This window comes from Rosa rugosa, chromosome 6, assembly GCF_958449725.1.
Source record: "Rosa rugosa chromosome 6, drRosRugo1.1, whole genome shotgun sequence".
Classification (NCBI taxonomy): domain Eukaryota; kingdom Viridiplantae; phylum Streptophyta; class Magnoliopsida; order Rosales; family Rosaceae; genus Rosa; species Rosa rugosa.
Window position 1 is genome coordinate 44200510 of NC_084825.1, and position 23037 is coordinate 44223546.

The 23037-nt window shown below is 38.8% G+C and overlaps 4 protein-coding genes across 5 annotated transcripts; 2 read left to right on the top strand and 2 right to left on the bottom strand.

The window, feature by feature from the left end:
• Positions 1 to 6: 6 nt before the first annotated feature.
• LOC133715157 (serine/arginine-rich splicing factor RS2Z32-like) lies at positions 7 to 2878 on the bottom strand. Of its 2 annotated transcripts, none has more exons than XM_062141536.1 (7): positions 2726 to 2878; positions 2153 to 2264; positions 1625 to 1664; positions 1292 to 1387; positions 813 to 1015; positions 625 to 708; positions 7 to 460 (listed from the first exon to the last, which is right to left on the bottom strand). In XM_062141536.1, exons 2-7 carry the CDS (start codon positions 2257 to 2259, stop codon positions 70 to 72), a joined length of 921 nt encoding a protein of 306 aa, XP_061997520.1. In that variant the 5' UTR covers positions 2260 to 2264; positions 2726 to 2878; the 3' UTR covers positions 7 to 69. The 2 variants fall into 2 exon arrangements, with proteins under 2 accessions (XP_061997520.1, XP_061997521.1); XM_062141537.1 differs by having other exon boundaries at positions 1625 to 1868; positions 2726 to 2744.
• A 304-nt stretch (positions 2879 to 3182) lies between these two features.
• On the bottom strand, positions 3183 to 7946 carry LOC133715156 (ribulose-1,5 bisphosphate carboxylase/oxygenase large subunit N-methyltransferase, chloroplastic). Its single transcript, XM_062141535.1, has 13 exons — positions 7607 to 7946; positions 7419 to 7529; positions 7252 to 7311; positions 6898 to 7005; positions 6408 to 6477; positions 5982 to 6022; positions 5832 to 5912; positions 5641 to 5676; positions 4999 to 5082; positions 4641 to 4774; positions 4088 to 4176; positions 3837 to 3985; positions 3183 to 3607 (listed from the first exon to the last, which is right to left on the bottom strand). Exons 1-13 carry the CDS (start codon positions 7859 to 7861, stop codon positions 3449 to 3451), a joined length of 1377 nt encoding a protein of 458 aa, XP_061997519.1. The 5' UTR covers positions 7862 to 7946; the 3' UTR covers positions 3183 to 3448.
• Positions 7947 to 12350: 4404 nt separating this feature from the next.
• On the top strand, positions 12351 to 13446 carry LOC133717598 (histone H4). Its single transcript, XM_062144316.1, has 2 exons — positions 12351 to 12507; positions 12922 to 13446. Exon 2 carries the CDS (start codon positions 12949 to 12951, stop codon positions 13258 to 13260), a length of 312 nt encoding a protein of 103 aa, XP_062000300.1. The 5' UTR covers positions 12351 to 12507; positions 12922 to 12948; the 3' UTR covers positions 13261 to 13446.
• Positions 13447 to 14875: 1429 nt separating this feature from the next.
• On the top strand, positions 14876 to 20981 carry LOC133715383 (uncharacterized). Its single transcript, XM_062141870.1, has 4 exons — positions 14876 to 15106; positions 15761 to 16014; positions 16117 to 18695; positions 18794 to 20981. Exons 2-4 carry the CDS (start codon positions 15991 to 15993, stop codon positions 20100 to 20102), a joined length of 3912 nt encoding a protein of 1303 aa, XP_061997854.1. The 5' UTR covers positions 14876 to 15106; positions 15761 to 15990; the 3' UTR covers positions 20103 to 20981.
• The last annotated feature ends 2056 nt before the right edge of the window (positions 20982 to 23037 follow it).

A 23037-nucleotide genomic window follows, 5' to 3' on the forward strand; every position in this document is an offset into this window, starting at 1 on the left:
ACAACAAAAGTTTCATCTTAAGCAAGGAAAGTCCCTCCAGCTTGTTTAAACTGGCCTATCAAACCGCATTTAAGCTGATTCACTGCCTCTTGGAGAACCGTGGTTATCATCATCCTCTTCAACGGGGCTCCTGTCACCCCTACGTACGGGGCTTGGGCTGCGGCTATGGCCACTTTCTTCTACAGGGCTTCTGTGCATCTTATCACCATTGCTTTTCTCTTCGGCATCACCTACAGGGCTTCTACTCTTTCCCCTGGGACTCCTACTGTAGTCAGATCGGCGATCCTGAGGGGAGACACTACGCCGCTCTTGTGGGCTTCTCCCATCAGGAGATTGGTCACGCTTCCTCCCCTTGGAAGGTGGTGGAGAAGCCCTGCGACGCTTAGGGCTCCGGCTGTCTGCAGGACTTCTTGATCTTCTCTCTAGACTCCTTTCTCTCCTCACAGGTGATCTTGATTGACTGCACATTAAAAGGAACAATGAGTGATTACCGAACAAAAATATGCAGAGAAGTATTATAACCACTTTTCTAAATCAAATGTGGAATCATATGCAGATTCACCATTTGGCAAAAGGGCAGTATGTCAAATGTCAGTCTCATAAGAAAGAGATAACGATAAACACCTGTAACTATGACCCCTGCTGTAACTACGGCTTCGACTTCTGCCCCGCCTTGGACTTGGTGAGCGTGAGTGACTCCGCCCACGTCTGCACATAGAAAAAGAACACAATTTTCACGGTAAATGACCAGAACATTGGCCAAAATAATAACCAGAACCATAATATGCACAGAAGGGAGATATAATACAGACTTGGAGGAGGTTTTCTTCGGGCTGTTCTGACAATTTCTTTCAATGTGGCCTCGTTCCCCACAGCGATAACACTTATTCTTCCAGTCCCCAGCTTTGCAATCTCGAGCCCAGTGCCCATCGAGTCCACAATTGAAACAGCGCCCTGAACCAGGAGGAGGCCCTCTACCAAGATACTCACGGGATCCACCTGGACCACGTGGTGCCTAAATGAAAGGCAGACATCCATCAATTCATTAATCACATTAACTTATAGTTGCCCGAATGTTTTAGAATATGAGAAAATTGAGTGTGCATGCTCAAGAGAAAGGAGGAGAGAAACATAATACCAGGCAAAACAGAGAAATGCTAATTGAGCAAACAAAATGCAGGGATAAAGCGCAGTCCAGATATCAATGGCAGTGAAAAGGTCCAAGTTCGTACCAACAATGTATTAGACTTAAGGTTTGGGAAATATGAAATAACTAATCAAAAGAACATACCCCCCTGGCAAATTCCACAATTAAACGGCTCCCATCAACATCCCGACCATTCAGGCTATATCTTGCGTCATCAGCATCACGGGGATCATTAAATTCCTGTTTTTAGTTGCAGAGTAAAAAACAAGATGGCGATAACATTTGCAGAAATATGAAAAAGAAAAAATGACAAGGAAAACTTAAAATGAAAGAATGACAGACAGTGTACAAACTGTAGGCATGACTGTGTGGTGTGTGTGTGGTTGGGTGGGTGGTGTGTGGGTGTGTGTGGGTGTGTGTGTGTGTGTGTGAGAGAGAGAGAGAGAGAGAGAGAGAGGAAGGTATAGAGGGACATACAACAAAGGCGAAATCACGCTTCATATCCACATCACGTACTCTGCGTAAACGGGGTCCAGAAACAGTAAGGCCATCATGACACAAGCATCAAAGGGATGATACTTCGCCCCTCACAGATGAACTAAACACCAGTTTGAGATTGTTGCCATTTCGATAAAAAAACGCAATAATATTATAGAAAGACTCGCCAAATCCACCAATTGGACCTCACCAAGACCTCCAGGTTTGGCAAAAGCCAAAAAACCTTCAACAAGATCATTGAAGTTAAACCAAACAGACACATGGATGGGTGAAACGTTTTCAGAATGATAGTAGAAATTCACACTTTTGACAAGCACAGAGAATGATTTGGCAAAGGCTTCATTGCCTCCTATGAACCTAATTCTTAAAAACAACTAACAACCAGGAATCCACAACATATGCAAAGAATCATAAAACGACAAAAGCACAGAGCCATACAAGGTCCATAGAAATTAAAATCCAAAAGCACTAAAAACTCCTAAAATGATAAGAAACAATTCTGGTTACCTTCCATATCGGCTGAATACATCTTCCAGTTCCCGTGATCTTGTCCGGGACGACAAGCGACCAACATAGAGCCGTGTACCACCATGGCGGTCATCATGACGAGGCATTTTATCTGCAACAAATCACCATATTCATCGTCTAATAATGTTTCTAGAATACCTATTCAAATGTGTTTAGAATGAGAACAACCCCATGATAGCACTGAGGTCACTAACCAAACTAAATTAGACAGTCTAACAAGTTATTCACCTTCATAGCGCACAGTAATCAAATGTCGAAGACCACACACAAAAATATCAGAAATTTCTATAATAAAAAAAAAATTGAACATTTTCATACACAGAATTCAAACATATCTACATGTTTTCATTACCAAATCAACCATAAAACCACAAACCATTCATCCAAAATTTCAAAACTAGAGCTCCTAGATTTGGCTTCTCATGACTAAAGAAATTCAAAAAAAGTCAACTTCTTTGGGAACAAAGGTGACCCAAAGATGATTTGCAAAGCAAATCCCTAAGTTCAATTAGCTGTTGCAGTGGAAAATAAGCGGAGATTTGAGAGACGCACCTGAAGAAAACGAAGGCTAAAAGCGAAGAATCGAACCCTAGACTATGTTTCGCGAAGAGAGAGGACTCGTTATTCTCTCTTGGTATTTATAGGGGAGGATAAGATTTAGAAGGCGGAGCTGATTTTATAACAGCCCTTCAGATCGGTTAGAATTACGATTCCCGCCATGCCGACTGTTTTGATTGGTTAGGTGGTAGGTGCGAGGCTGGAGCTAAACTGTAAATGCGGTATGGTAAGACATTTAAATAACGAGAAAGTAACTTTTTTTTTTTTTTCATACTACCCCATTTAACGTTTTTTACACTTTCTGAGTTCATTAACCGTGAAAGCATGATATAGGTTTGCTTCTGAAATTTTTGGGAATTTTGGATTTTTTCGATTATAACTAAATGTAGGTGCTTTGCTATGTAAATGTCAGGAAAAAAAAAAAATTGGGGGAAAGGGAATGATTTGGATGTCTCAACGAGTAGCATATCATCATTCTCTTTTTGCTGAAAATGAAATCAGACGGAACTAAGCCTATCAGAAGAAGATAGCGGATATTACTGATGTTTAATAATACAACATCATGCACAAGATTGTTGTTTTCCTCTCTACTTGCGACAGATCCCACATGTCCCGGCTTCAGGTTAAGGCCGTAAGAACCACAGTTTGATGAGTGTCCCAGTCTCCTCTAATAGTACCTCTCGGTTTTTGCCTCCTTGGTAGCTTTGTAAAGCATTATCAATGGCAGTCTGTTGCAGTCAAGGTAGTGCAGTAGTCTTTAAGCCATGCGCACGCGGATTTAAGGATGCGAAGCTCTCCATTAAGGAGATCGCAAGCCATTTGCTTCCGGAGAGAGGGCCTTTCACACGTAACAGGAGAACTTACGGGTCCCAGAGACTGCATAAATTTGTGCAACAAGCATGAAGCAACGTGTAAGAATATCTCAACTTGATAATATAAGAAAGGACCTTTCTGAATTGGTGACCTTTCTGAATTGGTGTCTCATGAAGTGATGAAACAATACCTTATAATTGAACATAATGAATTCATGTTGAACTTGGGGAAGTTCTTGGCTCTCTAGAAGAATCAGAAGAAGAAAAGGGGTGAAGAATTAGCATGTATATACCTTAAAAGATGCATCACAATCCTCAGCTAATTGGGTTAATTTTTCCATCAGCATCTGATGTGCTTCAATCTCTCTGCTTCTATTTGTTAAAGGACGCCGAGCCAATCGACCATCATGTTCCACTGCTTCATTGACCAGGTCACCAAGTTCTGGATATTAAGAAACCATATGCATATGTGTCACAAACCCAAAAGGTAACTGAAGTTTAGAAGTTTATCAAACGATAGGAATAAGGTAAACATGAAACAAACCTTCACAAGAGGTACAACACAGGACACGAGCAAATGCACGAAGTGACTGTGGAATTCCTTTCCCCTTTCCACTACCAGATTTCACTTCCCTGTGTGGTAATGGGTTATCATAATCAGATCTAGATCTTGATCACAGGATATGACTTCCTAATGCAGATACAGCAAATACACTAAGACTATAATATAGAACACATAGAACCACATAGTCACTTTTCTGATTGAAAGTATTGTACTCAGGCAAGATAGAAGGTTGTTTCCTCCAGCAAAGAACAGTAGAACTTCTACTGTAGAAGCTTGTAATAATAATAATAAAATAAGAAAAAAAAAAAAGTAGAACCTCTCGTAAGTAATCATCCAATACAGAGACTGAACCACTGGACAAAAGAAGTAACACCAGACAAAGGAAGTTGAAATGTAACAAAAGAAGTTGACACAGTACCACTTCCTATTGGATAGAGGGTAAGGCCATCTTTGTTATGCCTAGTCTTTTGCCAAAGGAACAAAAACAAAACAAAAAGAAGAGGAAGAAGAAGAAAGACGCATCACTACCAACTTGATTGTGAAACAATCCACTGAAGAGTTGAAACCATTGACGTCATTGTTGATTGGTCTATGATGTCTCTTCAAAAGTTCCAACTTCAAATCACGAAGAATATCATGATGAGGTATGTTTACCTGGATCTGGACCTGCAATATAGAGCCTTAGTCATCCAGGAAACATATACAGATCATATACAACAATTATCTGGCTATTATAAATTTGTATTTCTGTAACCAAATCAAAAACATACTGAAATGCCAAAAATCAAATATAACATGTATCAACTTTCAAGCATGAACTAAGGTATGAAAGATCATTGCAACATGCAACGTATCTGATCAGAGTACTCAAATTGAAAGCCAAGAGTGACCTGGTCGTGAATGTTGTATGGAAGTGTAAACCCAAAGTCCAACAGCAGGGTAGCGTTTGAAAATTTGCCATATCTTATCAGCACCTTCACAAATATGTCAAGTAAACCCCAAGTCAGATCTTGAATAAATGATTCTCCAACTATAACTATAGCCACTGCCTTACATGCTGCCCCACCGGATGTTTTCATAGGCATATCTATTTAGAACATATAAAGCATGCTGGAAGAAAGACACCATAGAAGAGACCTATTAAAAGATAATACATGACACTATGACAGACAGAAATGTAAACCAAACTTCCAGATCTTTCTAAACTTAAATCCAGTCGATCTCTAAATCTATGATTTTTGTGTTTTTTGCAACATATTTCTGTGTGCCTTATTCACTGTAATTCTTTAAAGACACAATGAACCAGAGGAACAACATAAGATTATGGTAATCATTTTGATTATAAAAGAAACCAGCAGAGGGTCATACAGCAAACAAGCATGCCTATCAAGAGCAAAAAAAAAAAAATACAGCTAATCAACTATTGACCAAAAACAAGATCTTTTTAATAAACAAAGAAGAAAAATTAATGACTTTCTGAAGTGTATCAACTGAAATACGGAAAAAGCCATCCCAATGAAGATGCATCTAACCTGTTCACCTTGAGCATAATTACGATCAGCAATCACCTGCCGAGATAATTTAGAGGAATAAAAACTCGGAAACATCTTTTACAATAATACATGAATGTGAAACAAGTAGCACACGAGAAATAACATTGTTATACATAAATAACTAAACCAAGACAAGAGGAAGCTGGCATAACTAGAACAGGCGGAAGTACCTCTGAGAAATGTTTGTCATCATCACTCAGCACAACTGATTCTGAAGTCCCATCATGGTTCAAAAAACCTGCAAATGGAATCTGAAGAAGATTTAATTATACAAACCTCATCATCAGAGTATTTAAATCAAATTTGTATAAATGTGTTACCAGGGAATAACCCTTTCTGCTTCCCCATGCTCGAGAAGTAACTGTAAAACCCATGCTAAACAAGTGAGAATGGCTTTTATACATCTTTAAAAGGTGGAATCACTGCAACCAATAGTATGTGAACTAACATATATCATTTCTTGCACATCATATAAAGTCAACATGATTAGATATGCAAGTAAACAGAGCGCGAACTAAAGCATAAAATTGGTCATATTTACAATGATGTAGCAGATAACATGGGTTTATAGTTCACATAAAGCATATAGGCCTAGTCCTAATTCCTAAAGCATATGCATGATATCCCGCCATGATGTCATAATAACTCTTTTTATTCAAAAACTGGAGTGGAGTACGAATGTACCACTGAATCACATAATTCTGAATTCTGATGACATGTAAAATCATATAGAACATACAACTTACCTAAAGCATATGCATGCATGAAATCCTTACAGCTGATACTTTGGAACATCTCAGGAAAGTGCTCAAGAGCCTGAAATTATAATATATCTTATCAATGATCAGAATCTAAAAGACAATAACTAAGAAGAGGTTAAAGGTTAACAATCATGTTATATCTAGAGAAAGCATTTACTTGATCACATTTGTAATGCATCTAACTTTGTGTAATTCTATGCTCACTTAATCTACTTACAATTGAATGATTAAACTCAGTTGATTAGTCATGCAGGTATGTTCAAGATATTGTGGCATTCAATTAACATGCAGTGAATAGAGAAGAACTACTATTTATGCTGCTAGTGATCAACGATCAATTTCAGATTATAAAGCTAAAATCATTAGGTGGATTAGTGAACCCGGCAAGGAGACTAAGATATCAAATACATATACAAAAGAACTAGTTGCATTCATCTACGTCATTAGCCAGAGAATAAAGCAATCGAGTACTTACTCTCCTAGCTGCCAAAAATTCCTTTTCAACAAGGGATCTTTGATTAATTGTCTCCTGATACAGAGAGCTTTGACGAATCATCTCCAACTCATCTTCGCTCCAAAATATCTAACATACAAACAACAACCATGTCAAAAATACTCCAAACTGTTGCCATTCAAGAAATGCGCACAAACCCTTCAAAGTAAACATATGCATGGAAACGATCATCAATTCGATCCTCGTTCCAATGTGTGGTACAAATCAACATTACAACAACATAACATCTAAACTGTGCTTGTCAAAAAACATTACACATGCGCAAATATGACGATCGCATCAAATTGAGAAGCTGAAAAATGATAAAACACTCACTGTGCTATGCATCTCCTCGGGGCGAGGAATCCGGCTGATGTAAGGAGCCCATTCAGAGTCCTGCAAACACAAAAACCATAAAACTTCACTAAACACTTGTACACATTTCACTCTAAACTAAGTCCTCTACACAATTAAACAACAGAGACGAGTATAGTCTTACTCACCTGGCCCATTTTCTGCTCGAGCAAAATGACAATGGCGACCTTCGCAACATCACCGACTCGATCACCTAACAAAGCTCTCAATTCCGGAGCAAGATTATCCGGAGCTAGTTGCTGCAGCAAGACCAAAATTTTATGAGTTTCGAAATCCATAATCGAATTTCGAAATTGAGATTCAAACACTACCATACCACGCTGTACGGAACTTTCAATATGCAGTCTCCGGCTCTTATGCTCTTGGAAGCAAAGAGAGCCGTTCCGAGAGTGCATTTCCCTATCGAAAGAGCGGAAGAGATTTCGGTGCCGGACTTGCGCTCCAGCCACGGCAAGAAGTCGTCGGATTCGGAATGGAAGTTGAGGTTGGTGAGTGGAGTGTGGGAGAGGCCGATGTGTGGACGGCGGCGGCGCCACCAGCGATGGCTGAATTGTCGAGCTACCAGTAGCATCGGTTCAGACGGCGCCCTTTTTTTGGTTTAGGCTCAAACGGACTCTCGTTTGTGTACAAAAATTTGTCACTTACATTTTTCAGTAACATATGCGAAAATTTTGAAATATTGCGCAAGTTTACGAAATATTGTGAATATTTTGAAAATTTTATGTTATAGGTAGATTTATTTATTTCAGACCAAACAAGTTATTCTTAAACCACCAATCCAATCATATCCTCGATCACCACTTTTTTTTTTTTTATGTAGAGAGAGTATTAGTACTTCAATCTTCATCCCTTAATATAAAAAGTAATTCTTGAACCAACAATCTACTCAATCGTAAATTCGTGAGAATGTGGAATAAATATTGAATGCTGATATTCCCTCTATGTCAGAGTGGTAAAGGGAAATTTGTACATGCATGTTATGCCTTCCAAATAAAGATAAAAAAGAGCGGTGATCGAGGATTAAGAAGATATGTGGTTTAAGAATCACTTTTTATCTTGAAGGAGATGGAGATCAAAATACTAATATTCTCTCTATATCAAAGTCATTTGTACGTGTTATGCTTTTACAAAGAAAGATAAAAGTTTCACGCGCACTCTATGGAATTGAACAAGATTTTATTTCTATTTACAGTACTCGCACTTGGTACCGTACTGTATCAAAACTCATAAGCAATACTTGAGCTAACCATAGCTGACTCTATAATAACACTAAGATAGTTCAGAGGTTGCTGTACTCTTTTCCCTTTTTCTATATGCATTACCTATGTGCAATTTTTGTTCAAAATGTATCTCATATGATAACCTTTTATGTCTATATTTTTCATCCAGTAATCCATATTTGAATTTGGAGATGACAAATGGGAAATCTGCCATTAAAGAAGGAGAGTGAAATTCACAGTCCTCATTTTATAATCTACACTCTATGTTTCTTTTTTTCAACATCACATTTTTACAATCTACACTACAAAAAGAAAAAACTTAAGATATTAAAAAATGAAACATGAAGTATATATTATAAAATAAGGTTGTGAATGTCCCCTTAAAAAAGTACTCAAAACAAGGAGAAAATGACCAAAGTGGAATGTGACATTCATAATATCATGTCTCTTTGCTGTTTTACTACATCATTTGTTCTTCTACATGCCAATCATTAACGAAGACAAAGAAGTTCTCGGCACTAGACAGATACTTGAAAATAGAATGTGGTTATGTGTGCTTAATAATAGGGCTGGGCACAGACCGGGATGGGCCTGATTTGTGCTAATACCAAGCCTCATGCCGAAATTATAAGTAGGGATGGGCCCGGATAGGATGTTGATTTTTCAAAACTGGTACTGAGGGTACCGAAACCGAACGGGTTCGGTACGGGCTTGAGCCCATTTCGGGACTTAAACTGTTTTGAATGTTCAAAGTTCCAAATTGCAAACTAATTCATTTTAGTCATCATTTCTATAATAAAAACCTACAAACTGCAAACTGAATCAACATCTTATAATCATTGATGATCATATATGACCAGATGACAACATTTATGATTGATCAGCCGTAGTCAATCACTCAAGCTTATACTAAGATCAGACAATGAACATAAGGCATCTTATATATGAACAATAAAAAAAATTGCTTACTGAGCTTATCAGCTTATAGATCAAGTTACCAATTAAACTTACAAATTATCTAAGACTAATTCATTTAACTAAACCAAAGGAAACATCATAGGTTTGCTGAAAGGAACTCGTAGGACCTTGCTAGCTTGAATTTGCTGGAGCAAGAGCTTCAAGCCTTCAATTTGAGGAGGAACAGAAGGTGAGGTTGAGGTTGAAGAGTCTTCAAGCCCCTAAGCATTTGGATGAGGTCGAGCAACCGGCTTTTTCCCTTTCGCCATCGAATGATTTAAATCGAATAATTGAATTTGAGATGAACTATGAACTGGACTGGAAATGAAATCAATAATGATTACTGAAGAACTGGAGAAAATTTGGGGAAATTGGAAAGAAATTGGGGATCAAAGATTTAGATGAAGAACAGAGGAAGAAATGGAGTGGAGAAGAGAGACTCACAACAGATCAAAAGAATTGGGGATCGAGTTAGCATTTTAGGTTAAAGGTGTGGTCATTCCTCCATGTTATTCCCATAGATTTGACTAAAGTACTCAATCAAACTCAGCCAAATAATAGAAAAAAAATTAAATATTTAATTTATTTAATAAAAACGGGACGGGACGGACCCTAACGGTATCGATACCGGACCCATTTTCTTGGATGGGACCGGACGGGCCGAAACAGTATATTTTTGATTTTAATCCCGGCCCGTACCGGTGGACTTCGGGACGGTACCGGGACTTCAGTTTTGGGTGCTCAACCCTACTTAATAATAGACAAATCATATTCCTCCATAAAAAAATATTTGATTTTTCCTTTGGAGATTAAAATTCACACTCCCTAAGTTGTGATTCACACTCCCTCTTTCTTTGTTTGGTAAAAATTCTCATAAAAATACAAAATTTAAATTAGTAAATACAAGATTTAGGTTACCTAAAAAGAAAACATAGAGAGTGGATTTTACTTCTTTTTTTTAGGCACAATTACCAAAATACCTCATTAACTTGGTTATAATTGTCAATTTACACCCCCAATTTGTATTTGCGAAAATTGACCTCTTGAACTCGGCGAAAATTACTAATTTACACCTCTTCCATTAGTTTCAACGTTTTTCATCCAAATACCAGGAATGTGCCCCTACACTAAGGGGTAATATGATCATTTCATTTTAAATTTTAGTTAATAAAAAATATACATTAAAAAAATTGTGTGTGTTTAAGGAAAACTGAAATTGGGAGAGAATTGAGTCGTCATTTTATTGATAATAAGGGCATCTTTATATAGAGGATTACAAGACATAGAATCAGAGTTGTACAAGGAAAGATAATCGTATAATTAATCGGATATCTATAAATATTTCCGAGAATATCTCTAATTCTAAACCATATTACAACTAGGTCTAGGTTACTTGAGTTTGGGTCAGACACATATTCTGGATTTACTTGAACACTCCCCATTGTGTCGCCCAAACATGGTGCTCCTCTCGTTGCCTCATTAAAAACCTTGCCTAGTAACAAAAACCCAGTGAGACAAAAATAACCTCGGTCGAAGGGGAAAAAGAGCACAACACACTCTTCACATTTCGAGACCATACATGTAGACATCTCCCCCTTATGACAACGGTCATGAGAGTTCGGATAACTTACGCAAACGATGCTACCAACATGTTTCTTGAAAGTGGAATTTAGGCAATGACTTAGTGAGCAAGTCTGCCACACTGTCCTTAAATCGAACCTAGTTCACTTTGATTTTGAGGAGAGTCTGTTGTTGCTGATTATCCTTGGTGTTGTCGCTTTTGATGTAGCTTTGCTTCATTTGTTCAAAACAAGCAGCATTATCCTAAATGTCGTAGGCTCGTATGTGGTAGACTTCAAACCACAATTTTTCGAACATGCGTAATTATGGATCCAATCCATATACATTCACGAACCACTTCGTGAAGAGCAATGATTGTTCTAAGATATAGCGATTAGGGTCTGTTCTATAGACCTCCAAGATATCATAGTCTTTACCCATGGTGAACACTTAACCAGTTTAGGAAGATTTTTGTGTAGGTCATAGAGATACCCAACATCAGCAAAACCTTCCAAAACACATGTCGTTTTGGGATGGGGATAGCGGACGCAGGCCAGTGTTGGCGGCGTTCCCGGTGTGTGATAGGTCTGAATCCATCATCTCTCTGTAGGGATAGAACAAGCCCATATCAATCGTACATCTCAAGTATCGAAAAATATCTTTTACACCAATCTAATGGCGTCGCGTTGGTGCAAAGCTATACCTTAGCTAACAAGTTTACTGCAAATGAGATGTCTGATCTTGTGCGTTGAGTTAAGTACAATAAGTAAGGAAATATCATAAAACTCCATTATGAAAAAACAAAAGTAGGGAAGGTCATAAAACTTCACTCTGAAATTTTTTTGTTAATTTTATGTATTTGTTCTTAATTAGGATTTTTTTTTAAAAAAATTATTATTATAAAATGAGTCAATTGACCATATTACCTCATATAGAAAACATTAGAATTAATGGAGAGCATGTAAATTGACAATTTTGGCCAAATTTAGGAGGCTAATGTTTGCAATTGCAAGTTGGGTGTGTAAATTGACAAATATAATCAAATTTTAGGAGTATTTTGGCAATTAAGTTTTTTTTTTATTTGTCAAAATACAAATTTATAAATCATTAGCGGTTTTTTTGTGAAAAATTTAATAACTCCAAGAAATTTTGCGAAATTTGAAGAGTGGCGGGGCCATCTAAAAAAAAACAAAACAAAAGGGCGGGCCGCAAAACTTTTTCAATTTCAGTTAAGCGCCAAACAACTGAAACAAACAATTTCTTTGCCACGTCACCGATCCGAGTGAAGCCGAAACAAACAATCTCAGCCGTCCATTAATCGAGTCTCTCCAAAAAAACCTCACCACAGATCGTCGTCCCCTTCACCCCGAGTGGCCTTCGTCCCTGTTCCCCTATAAAAGCACAAAGTTGCAGACCCATATATATTATTCCTCGCAACCAATCTCTCTCCGACTCGCTTCGAAGCTTCTCCGATATTCAGGTTCGTGCTCCTCTCACAGATTCTCCGATTCGTTTTCCGTTTCCGTCTTCAATTTCACTGATATATGTTTTGCTTTAACTGTGCCTCTCTTATTGAGTCGTTGAATTTCAATCTAGGTTTTTCTGTATCAAATTTCCTCTTCGGCATTTGTAAATTAGGTTTTCAAAATTAAGGAATTTCATAATCAGGTCTTTCGCTCTTGTTGTTTACTTTGGGAAATCCTGCTACTAATCCTGTTTGGTTATAAGAAAATGAGCAAAGCAAACCTAAATCCCCAAATTCCACGACATCAGTAGCTTTCCACCTCCCAAACTTTTGGTTTCTTCTTAGAATTTCCAATTTTCCTCATGAAATCACTGTATATATAGGATTTCGAATATTTGTGATTGATTTGATTTGTTTGGTTTTCTTCAGAACCAGGGATCTTAGCTTGAATCGACAATGTCTGGGCGTGGCAAGGGAGGCAAGGGATTGGGAAAGGGAGGAGCAAAACGACACCGTAAGGTCCTCCGCGACAACATCCAGGGGATCACCAAGCCGGCCATTCGTCGTTTGGCTCGCAGAGGAGGTGTGAAGCGTATCAGTGGTTTGATTTATGAGGAGACACGAGGTGTGCTCAAGATATTTCTCGAGAATGTGATCAGAGACGCCGTGACTTACACTGAGCATGCTCGCCGCAAGACTGTGACCGCCATGGATGTGGTCTATGCGCTCAAGAGGCAGGGCAGGACTCTCTATGGGTTCGGTGGCTAGAGGGGTTTTGGGGTCCTTACAAGTCTTGCTGTCAAGAAGTATGGTGTTGAGGGTTGGGTTTAGGTGTTTTTAGTTTGTTTAGGTGGTGAAGAATTGCTAGGGTTCTTCTTGCTATGTGGTATTGTAATTAGTTGATGGACTGGGTTTTGGAACTGAAATTTAATGGAATGGTGGTGTTTGATCTGACATTGTTGTTTGATTTTGCAATTTTGTTGTTTCTCCTAAACTTGAGCTGAACAAGTTCATTAGTTCATTACTCTAAATCCTCCTAAACTTGTTCGTTCTTCCAAATCATAAGCAACGTTCCCGATTTCCGGCTGAGAATAGAGCCGCTGATGAGGAGAACCTCTTCTTCTTGCTGAGCTGTGACCGTGGTGCTGTGATCCGGTCGCCTCTCTTTCCTCTTCATCATCTACCAAACCTAATTAAGCCTAAGCTTGTTTTTTTTTTTTTTTTTTATCATGAAGAACTTTATTAATAATGAACTGCTTACAACGAGTTTTAGGTAATATCTTATACACAGAAATGATCACTAGACTTTATACTAGAACTCTATAATGACTGACTCAAGGGGCCAAAAAAACCCCGACTCCAAACTTGCACTATAACTATATGGCAATGACAACAAGCGTAGGAGCAGTGAATCTTTGACATCCATCTCTCGTTTAGCCAATACAAACTCTGAAGCTAGACAACTCACTTGTGTCAATACTAACTCGCCTAAGCTTGTTAATTAGTTCAAAACTGAGGTTGAGTTAAATGGTGGGTTTTGGGCCTTTATGCATTTTGGGCTATGATGTTATTTGTTGGGACTTTTTTAATTTATTTTACCAAAAGGGTTATTGGGACTTTTTCTTTTTTTTCTTCTACTTTTAATTTTAATTAATTAATTAAATTTTGCGTTGTATGGTTGCAACTTGTTGCAAGTGACAGCTGATTGCGACTGTGCACTAACTGGTTTGAAAATTGGCAATGGCATGTGATGTGTCCAACGAATAATTAAAGCGATGACGTTTATGGGATCTAGATGTGGAGACGCCATTGGTGAATGTTAAGACTTTTATTTTTAGGAAACTTCCCATGTTGTACTTTTCTTGGTAACTACGGACGTATACTTATACTTCAAGTTGGACTAAGAAAACATTTATTACTAAATTAATTATCTACAGGCCTACAACCATAACTTTAGCAGTGTCATTTTTCTCCATATATTCTAACTTATTGAGCTGCCTCCACATGGATGAATGTGCCATTTCTTTCCATTTTCTAGTATTAAAATTTCTTTTATTAGAATTTCTTAAACAAACTTTAGGAAAAAACTGAAAAATAAAATATGCCTCTTATTCTTTTTTTGGTCCATGATTTCTATAAAAAAAACATGAAGAAGAAGTGATTCCTAACTTTCTTTCCTTGTAGAAAAATGCCAAAGCAAAAAGGCGATAAGATTCGATGGACACGAGAAGCATACACACATAACGTGTTTGGCGGGAGTAGTCGACAGTGAAAGGTTCGGACAATCCAACAAGTCTCTGGTCCATCACCAATAATAAAAAAAATCAAATCAACACCTCAATTATAGCATAAAAGCAAAAGCAAAAGCACACTAGTCCCTTAATCTGCCAAACCCTAAATTAGGGAACAGTGGGAAAACAAGACCCAGATTACATTTTCCTCCTTTCCTTCCTTTCTTTCTCTCTCATAACCGCCTCCATTATTTCCCCGCAACTTCCCAAGCTTCACCAAAAACTGCTCTGTCTAGTTTTCCTTTCTTCTTCGTCTGGTTCTGCGATCTCCGTGTTCGTCAACACCGCGTGGTTTTTAGTCGCTGTTAGCTTTTCGTTATCAGGTAAAAAGCTTCTCTACTTTTTTTTTTTTTTCGATTTTATGGCTTTGAGGTTTTGGTATTGCGTCGGATTATGTAGATCTGATTCGCTTTTCCGGCGATCGGAGTCTGGATTTGGCGGTTGAGGGTTTTGGAGTTGGTTTTTTTTATTTTAAATTTTGGTTGTTTTTGGCTATAAAAGCGGTTTGAACTCGCCGGAAATAGCATTTATTACAGAAGCAGCTTTAAATTAAGCAGTTTTGGGTTTATTTTGAGGCTTTTGGAAATGTTTAGCTTCTTAATTATGCTTTTTAAAGTTGGAAAATTGATTTTCTTTTTGGTTGAAAAAGTTGGAAAATTTGATCGAATACAGTTTTGTTGTTTCTTAGTTTTGTGTGATCATCTTGTATAATTGGTTTAATCTCAGACTTTGTCATGTGAAAATAATGGAGCAAAGTGAAATCGGTTTTTTTGATCTAGAAGTTTTTCGATTGACCGATCGGACTTGATGTTTTCTTTACTTGGTTCAGTATCTATGATTTACTTGCTTTTTCGCGTTGTTTGTTCCTTTGAAGTCTTTGTATGATCATTCTCTGATTAGTTTATGGCGTTGACTGAGTATTTTTTGGGTGAAATTCGTTTCATAAATATTACTTAAATGGCCTTTTTGGTTTGCAGGTTATATTTGTACTGGTTGGGTGTGATAGCTAGACTATACCGAGAGGAACTGTATGATCTTCGAAGGTTACTGAATTTGGTAGTAGAAAATAGGAGTGTAGCTGCACATATCGTAGTACTGCAAGTGGTTAAAAGATCTTCAAAATCATAGCAAGATCTTGGTAATTGCAATTTGCCGTTATTTATAGACAGAGAGAACAGTAATATTAAGCTTGCGAAAGCTTGGAGTCATGCCGCTATCAGGAAATGAAGAGGTGTTAATTTCTCTCTAAATTACTGCCAACTGAAATTAGAGTCTTCTTGTCCGAATTTATTGTTTATTCTCAATATTGATTAATTAAATCTTCTATTGGCAGACTGGGGTTAAACCCGTTACCTGGAAATCTAGTGATTATATTGCAGGTGTTCCTATCAAGAAAAGGAGGTTCCCAATGATGAGACCTCCTTCACCCCCACCTGAAGAACCATCTTTTCCCCCATCAAAAATGGATTCAGTACAGAAGGAACAATCTAGCCAATCTCAGGGGTCGACTATTTCACATGCTAGTGTTGCAACTAGTTCCGGAATTTCTGATGCAACCAAAGCTTCTGGGTCTGATGATAGAAGAGGAAGCTCTGATGTTAAAAATGTTAATATGGTCCAAGGGAATGATAATACCGTTAGAGTCAAAGTTGAACAGCCTAGCCTTAGAGATCATTTGGGTTCTTCAGATGACTTGCAGAGGAAAGGGAAGTTTGTGATGGCTGATAACCCTGCACCCCAGATGACTTTAGGGAGAAATGAGTTGAATTTGAGACCAACTGAAGCTCCTGTATCTAGTTTAAGTAAGGATATTATGCATAGCAAACACAGAGCGGAAATGAAATGTAAAGAAGAGATGCCTGCTATTGCTGAGGGTACTGAATTATCATTAGCTTTGAAGGAACGTCTTTTTCCATCTTTGACAGGCCAAAAGAGTGATAGTGGTGTGAGTCACCCTAGTCAGGATAAGTCAGAACCTATTTCCCTGAATTTGTCTTTAAGTAAAGAGAAAATCAGTGTTCAATGCAAAGGTAAGGACAGAGATTTGAAAGTCCATGGTGCTCAGTTGCAAGCATGTAGAGCAAACTGGGATTTGAATACACCAATGGATGCATGGGGAGATTCTGTTAATGATGCTCCAGTCTCTGTTGATCGGATCAGTGCAAAAGGTGGGGGACATGCTGTTAGCTCAATTGGGATGGTTGAAGGTGGTGTTAGCTCAGAAAGACAGAGTAATGTTGAGAGTCACAAAAGAACTAATTTGACCATGTTGTCCAAACTAGATAGCCAGCAATATAAGCCCAATGATTCTCTTCTTTTACGCCTTAGTTCTTCTTGCTCACTGCCAAACCTGTGTCAAACACCTAGTTCATCCATTGCATTTGAGTTGGATAGGAGGACTTCTGCTGTAAACTTGCCTAGGGTGGCAGGGCCAACTAGCAATCTGAACTTGGGTAATCATATAACCGTGAAACCAGAGCCATTTGATGAGAGAGTCAAACAGGAACCCAGTAGTATGGGACCATTAAATATCAGAGCAGGGAAGCATGGAGTAGTTGAGCGTTCCACTGTTGGAGCTGTTCACTCCTCAAATGTTAGCACCCAAAAATTTGTTGATCCTAGATCCATAAAATCTGAACCAGCTCTTGAGCTTAATCAAGAGATGAGCAAGTCTACCAAAGGGAAATCAGTCCAACTGGACAAACATGTGATAAATGGTCCAGATGATCGTCCTTTTGACATGAAATTGCCTGTTGCTGCAGAGATATCTCGCCCTGCTGGAAAGCCTTCTTGTTTGACAGAGTCGACTGGGCAGCCTTCTTGTTCAACAGAGTTGACTGTGACTCAGGATGTGATAAACCATTCAGGAGACTCTAATGGAAGGCTGCCTCATGAAGCTTGTCAAAGCAATGAGAAAGTTGCTATATCCCTGGGCCATGATAGTAAGGTAAACAACATGCGAACTAAAGATGACAATGTTGATAGTCAGAGTTGTAAATTGAAATTGATGATTGATCAACCCCTTGATTCTCGTGGAAGTGGTGGAACCAGTGATGAGGAAAAGATAAATATATCAACAGATATGCTGGAAGATTCTTATGGTACTGATTATGAATCAGATGGTAATCATGCTATAGATACAGCTATTGAGACTAAAGAAGGTGGTAAAGATGATGACTATGAAGATGGCGAGGTCAGAGATTTACTTCTGGATACAGCAGTCCAGGATGAGCTCATAAGTGAGTCAAGAGAAGTGGAAAATGCCAACCATGATGATTTTGATAATGGAAGGACAGAGTGTGTGGGACCTGTTGATATTGTTCATCATACTTCATTCCATGTTGAGGCAAAAGACAACAAAACAGACAATCTTGCTGGAACAAGTAACAATGATCATGAAGAATCTGCTGATATAGATCTTAATATTGAATCTGACAAGGGCTGTGATAATGATGTGTGCTTGCAAGAAGCATCGTTTGTTGAAAAGCTAACGTGCTCTGAGGGCATGAAAGGGTCCATCAGCACTGTGACAATAGAACCACTCAATGATCAATCTGGGAAGAGAGATTCCCAGAAGTGTCAGGATGCAGAGTTATCCTCGGAGCAAGTCACTATAGGAAGCCAAGGAACTGCAGTAGCTAGTGCTCAGGATACTGAGCTGAATGTTAATAAAACTGAACCTGTACTGACGAGTGATTCAACTTTGTCCAAAACTTCTGGTAGTGGTGATAATGCGACTAAGGATACCAGTAATGGAGGACAGCGGAGCCGGATTATAACTTTGCCTCGATCTTTAAATGGGTCTCCTACTAGATCAAGATCAATTCCAGACCAGCCATTTCCATCAAGAGCTGGAAGAGAAATTTTACCTGCTGTAACACCAGACGACAATAAACTACATCCTCGAGGGAGGTGATAATTTTTCTCTCTTATTTTACATCCCATCTTATTTTTGTTTTGTGGGTTAATACTTTAATTGTAATCTAATTTGCCTTCGATACTTTTTTCAGAGGTGAAACGTATGTTGACGATACCTACAGATTTCCAAGGGAGCGGTACCAAGATCAGTCATGGAGGAATTCAGTGAATTTTAGACGTGGTAGGGGGAGGATGAATAACCGTGGGGATTGGAGTTCTGATCGTTACTTTGCAGCGGAGCGTTATTATAATCAAACAAAGTACCGTGTTCCAAGACATAAATATGTAAATGTCGTTTCTGACGCTGACCTCGAATATAATAATTATAATATGGCTTCAGATGGTGCATTTGTTGGCCGTGGAGGGAGGAAGCTTTCAAATGATGGACCAATTAACCACCGTATACCCTCCAGGAGACGGTCTCCTGTTGGGGGACCTATAATTCATGTGCCTCGCAGAAATCCCAGAAATTTTAGCCCAAGTAGATGCATTGGTGAAGATACTTCAGATTTGGTTGGCATGAGGCATAATGAGAAGCTTATGAGAGGTTTTCCTGATGATTCTGTAGATCCCATGTTCAATCGTACCCAACCTTCATATGAGGGAGATGGTCAGTTTGGACGAGGGCGAGGAAATAGGACCTTTTCTTTTGTTCAGCAAAGAGGTATTCGAGTTCGTTCAAAGTCTCCAATAAGGACCAGAACTCGTTCTCCTGTGCCATGGTCATCTCCTAGAAGAAGATCCCCTGATGGATTTGGTGGGCCTGGAGAATTGAGCCATCGAACACCAAATTACAGGATGGAGAGATTTAGATCCCCTGATGGGGCATCTTTTACCGGAGAAATGGTGGTCAGAAGAAATCCGCCAAATGATTTGAGGGATATGGATACTGTAAGAGACCATGGTCATCAAAGGTCTGGCATTCATAGGAGTCCTTCTTCCCGTGTTTTACTTAGAAACAGGAGATTTGATGTCATAGATCCTCGAGAAAGGGCGGACAATAATGAGTTCTTTGCGGGTGGGGGGCCTATGCATTCTGGTCGGTTGCATGAGCTTGGTGGGGATGGAAATGCTGATGAGAGGAGAAGGTTTGGTGAGAGACGGGGACCTGTCCGTACATTTAGGCCTCCTTATAACAGTGCTGATGGTGAGACATTTCATGTTAACACAGAGGATGGCCCTAGGCCTTTCCGGTTCTGCCCAGATGGTGAAACTGAGTTTCAAGAAAGAGGCAATTTGAGAGAGAGAGATTTTGACAGAAGGATAAAGAACAGGCCAGGAAATGCACCTAGAAGAATGAGAAGCATTGAAGATCAGGAAGGAAATTTCAGGAGTGATGGACAGCCATGGAATGATGGTGGTTTTGATGATATCTCACGGGCGAAGAGAAAAAGGTTCTGATTTTACTTCTTCTATGACCTTGGATCCAGCAGTGTCATTTGGAGACTAGTCTGGGACGGTGACTCAAAGAGCAGAACAAGTCATGCATATACTGGTATGAGCCTGTGAGGGCCTTTTCCAGTTCCAAACTTGGTTTTTCCGATTCTATGTGATGGAGGACTGGATGCAATACAACTTGCTTGATTGTCTACCATGTAAATAGGTTGTACCTGGTATTACGGTGATTAATTCTCCATGAGTTCACCATAGTGCCCAAGTTTCATGAGCAAGTTTGTACTGTCTTATGGTCTTGAAGCACATCTGCAACCAAATCTCTTAAGGTTATTCTTGTGGGGTTGGTTATATAAATGCTTCCTTGGAGATTCATGCTTGGTGGGAACTGTCACACTCTTTTAACTATTATTTAGACCATAAAGCTCCAGTGTACTTATCTTTCTGACCTGAGTGAGCAGCCTGTTGACTTGGTCTATTCCCTGCTGCTTAAAATTGCCATTGAACCTTGTCATCTGATCTACAGTGATTGAACCCTGGCAAAGAAGCTTGCAGCTTCTGATATGGTTTATAACTATAGCTTGAGTTCTATTTTCTTATGGAATAAATGACGTTAATCTGAAGGAAAATAAGTGAGGCTCCATTTTTTCTTCTGTTTCAATCATAACATGTGTTAATCCACCAAGTTCTGGGATTGCTTTTAACCTTCTTAGTGGATTAACTCTTGGCATTTCTCTCCTAAAATGTTATTGGAATCCTAAAGAAGTTCATGGATGAATGATACAGTGTTGGAGTATATTTTCTCATGTGTGTTTTGTTTGCGTAAAGCATGCTGTGGTTTTGTTGCAAATATAATATAGAACAACAGAAAAAGATGCTTCTTCTTCATTTCCTGGGGTTGTCTGTCACTCAAAGCCTGTGTGAACTCTTCTGGTGTAATGCCTGCTGCATTTACTGGTTTTATGTTGTAATTGTTGGGGACTCGAATCAGCTACATGGGTATAATTGTTTACACTGATGAAGACAGTTGTACCATTTGAGCTGTACTGTGAACTTGTACGGGGTAACTGAAACATGTGCATTACTGAAGCAACTACAATAAAAACAAGTGAGTGGTGATGGATGCTTTGGGTTTTCGGTTTTCTGGGTATGAGCTACATCCCTATATCAGCAGCAGTATAGAAGTTAAACCTTCCAATTTTGAGCATTTGAATAACTATCTTTGATCCCTAACTATTCTAAGCTGCAGAGGAATAAGAGGTAATGTCGACCTGATTGTTTCTGAGGAATCTCATGGATAAACCAGAGAAGAACTGAAAGAATTATGGTATTAAAATTAATATGAATTAGTTCCACATTACTGAGTGTAAATTGAAGTTGTAGAACTGGGATTTTGCCATTTTTAATTTAGTGATTTGCACTAAAAGGGAGATGTGATCTTGAAATTTTTGTTCCATTCCGTTAATGCCACTAATGGCAACTGGCAAGTACTTTTTAGCAAGAGATGATAATCAATTTCCTAATTTGGTTGAAAAGACCAAAAAGGGAAGCTGGTATGCATAAGCCTTAGAATCTTATATAATTAAGAGAACTTTTAGGCAAAATAATTTAATTTTTGAACTACCTACAAATCTACAATGTCCTAAATTAATTATTACTCCAAAATATATAATCTAGGGGCCGCGACCACTTACCCAATTTCAGCATGAACATTGCCCACTTACTCCACCAAGAGTTTTTTAACCCTAATTACCCAATCTAACCTATAGTGACAGTTTTGCCCCCTATTAAACTCTATCCTCTCAGATTCTCTCTCTCACTCTCTATCTCTCTCTGTGGGACTCGGCTTCTCTGTTATAACAAGCAGTGCTAGGATCTGCTTGGACTTTCCTACCAAGCTGACACGTCATTAAAATCAATTCAAGGGCCAGAAGTGAAAGCCTCCAAAACACAAACCATATACCACACACAACATATCACCCTCCCTCCCTCCACGCCTTCTGCAACTTCATCTCCGATCAATTCCGGTTCTTGCACACAGCATCAAAAAGCCCCAGTTTTACAGTTTTTCAGGCCAACCTCCTGCTCCATTCCATCAACCGTTTTCAATAATTGGGTGGTCCAAATCGAAGTGCTTCCAAATTCAACTTCTCTCCCTTGATGAAGTTGCTGCTTGCGACTTCTTCTTTGCCCTCTTCTCTTTGCAGAAGATTGAATGAGGATCGAGGTTTGGGATTTGGGATTTCAGAAGATTGAATGAGGATTGAGGTTTGGGATTTGGGATTTCAGAAGATTGAATGAGGAGCGAGGTTTGGGATTTGCTGATTTCGTATTTGAGATGAACTTGTTGGATGGTTTTCTGGGTTTTTGTCTTTTCGAATTGGGGAAGAAGTGAAGATAGAAGGTTTATGGTTTGCTGGGATTTCAGATGAATGAGATGATTGAATGAGGGTTTGCGGGGATTGGCCGATTTGGTATTTTAGATTAAATGAGGGTTCTCAATTTTTTTGGATTATTGAATGGGGGAAGAACGAAGAAGGGAAGAAGTCGAAGAACTGAAGAAGAACAGTTCGATCTGGAATTATGGATGAATGATTTGTGATCGAAATGAATTTTTTTTGTCTTTTAGTTTGTTGATGGGTTAATCAAAGATGGGTTATGGGCTTCAGATAGGGACATGGGTATAAGGGCACCAAGTTCACCGCCGAGGATATCATGCAGAACGTCGACTGATTCTGATTTGATTCCTATGGTTCGTTCTAATACTAGTAGCTGTTCATTTCAGTGTTTCATGTATTGGATCTTTAAGCTGAGACTTCAATTTTCTGTTGTTCTTAACTTTTCAATGCTATCATATTCTGGTCGGAGACGAAGTTGCAGAAGGCGTGGAGGGAGGGAGGGAGAGAGAGTGATATGCTGTGTGTGGTATATGGTTTGTGTTTTG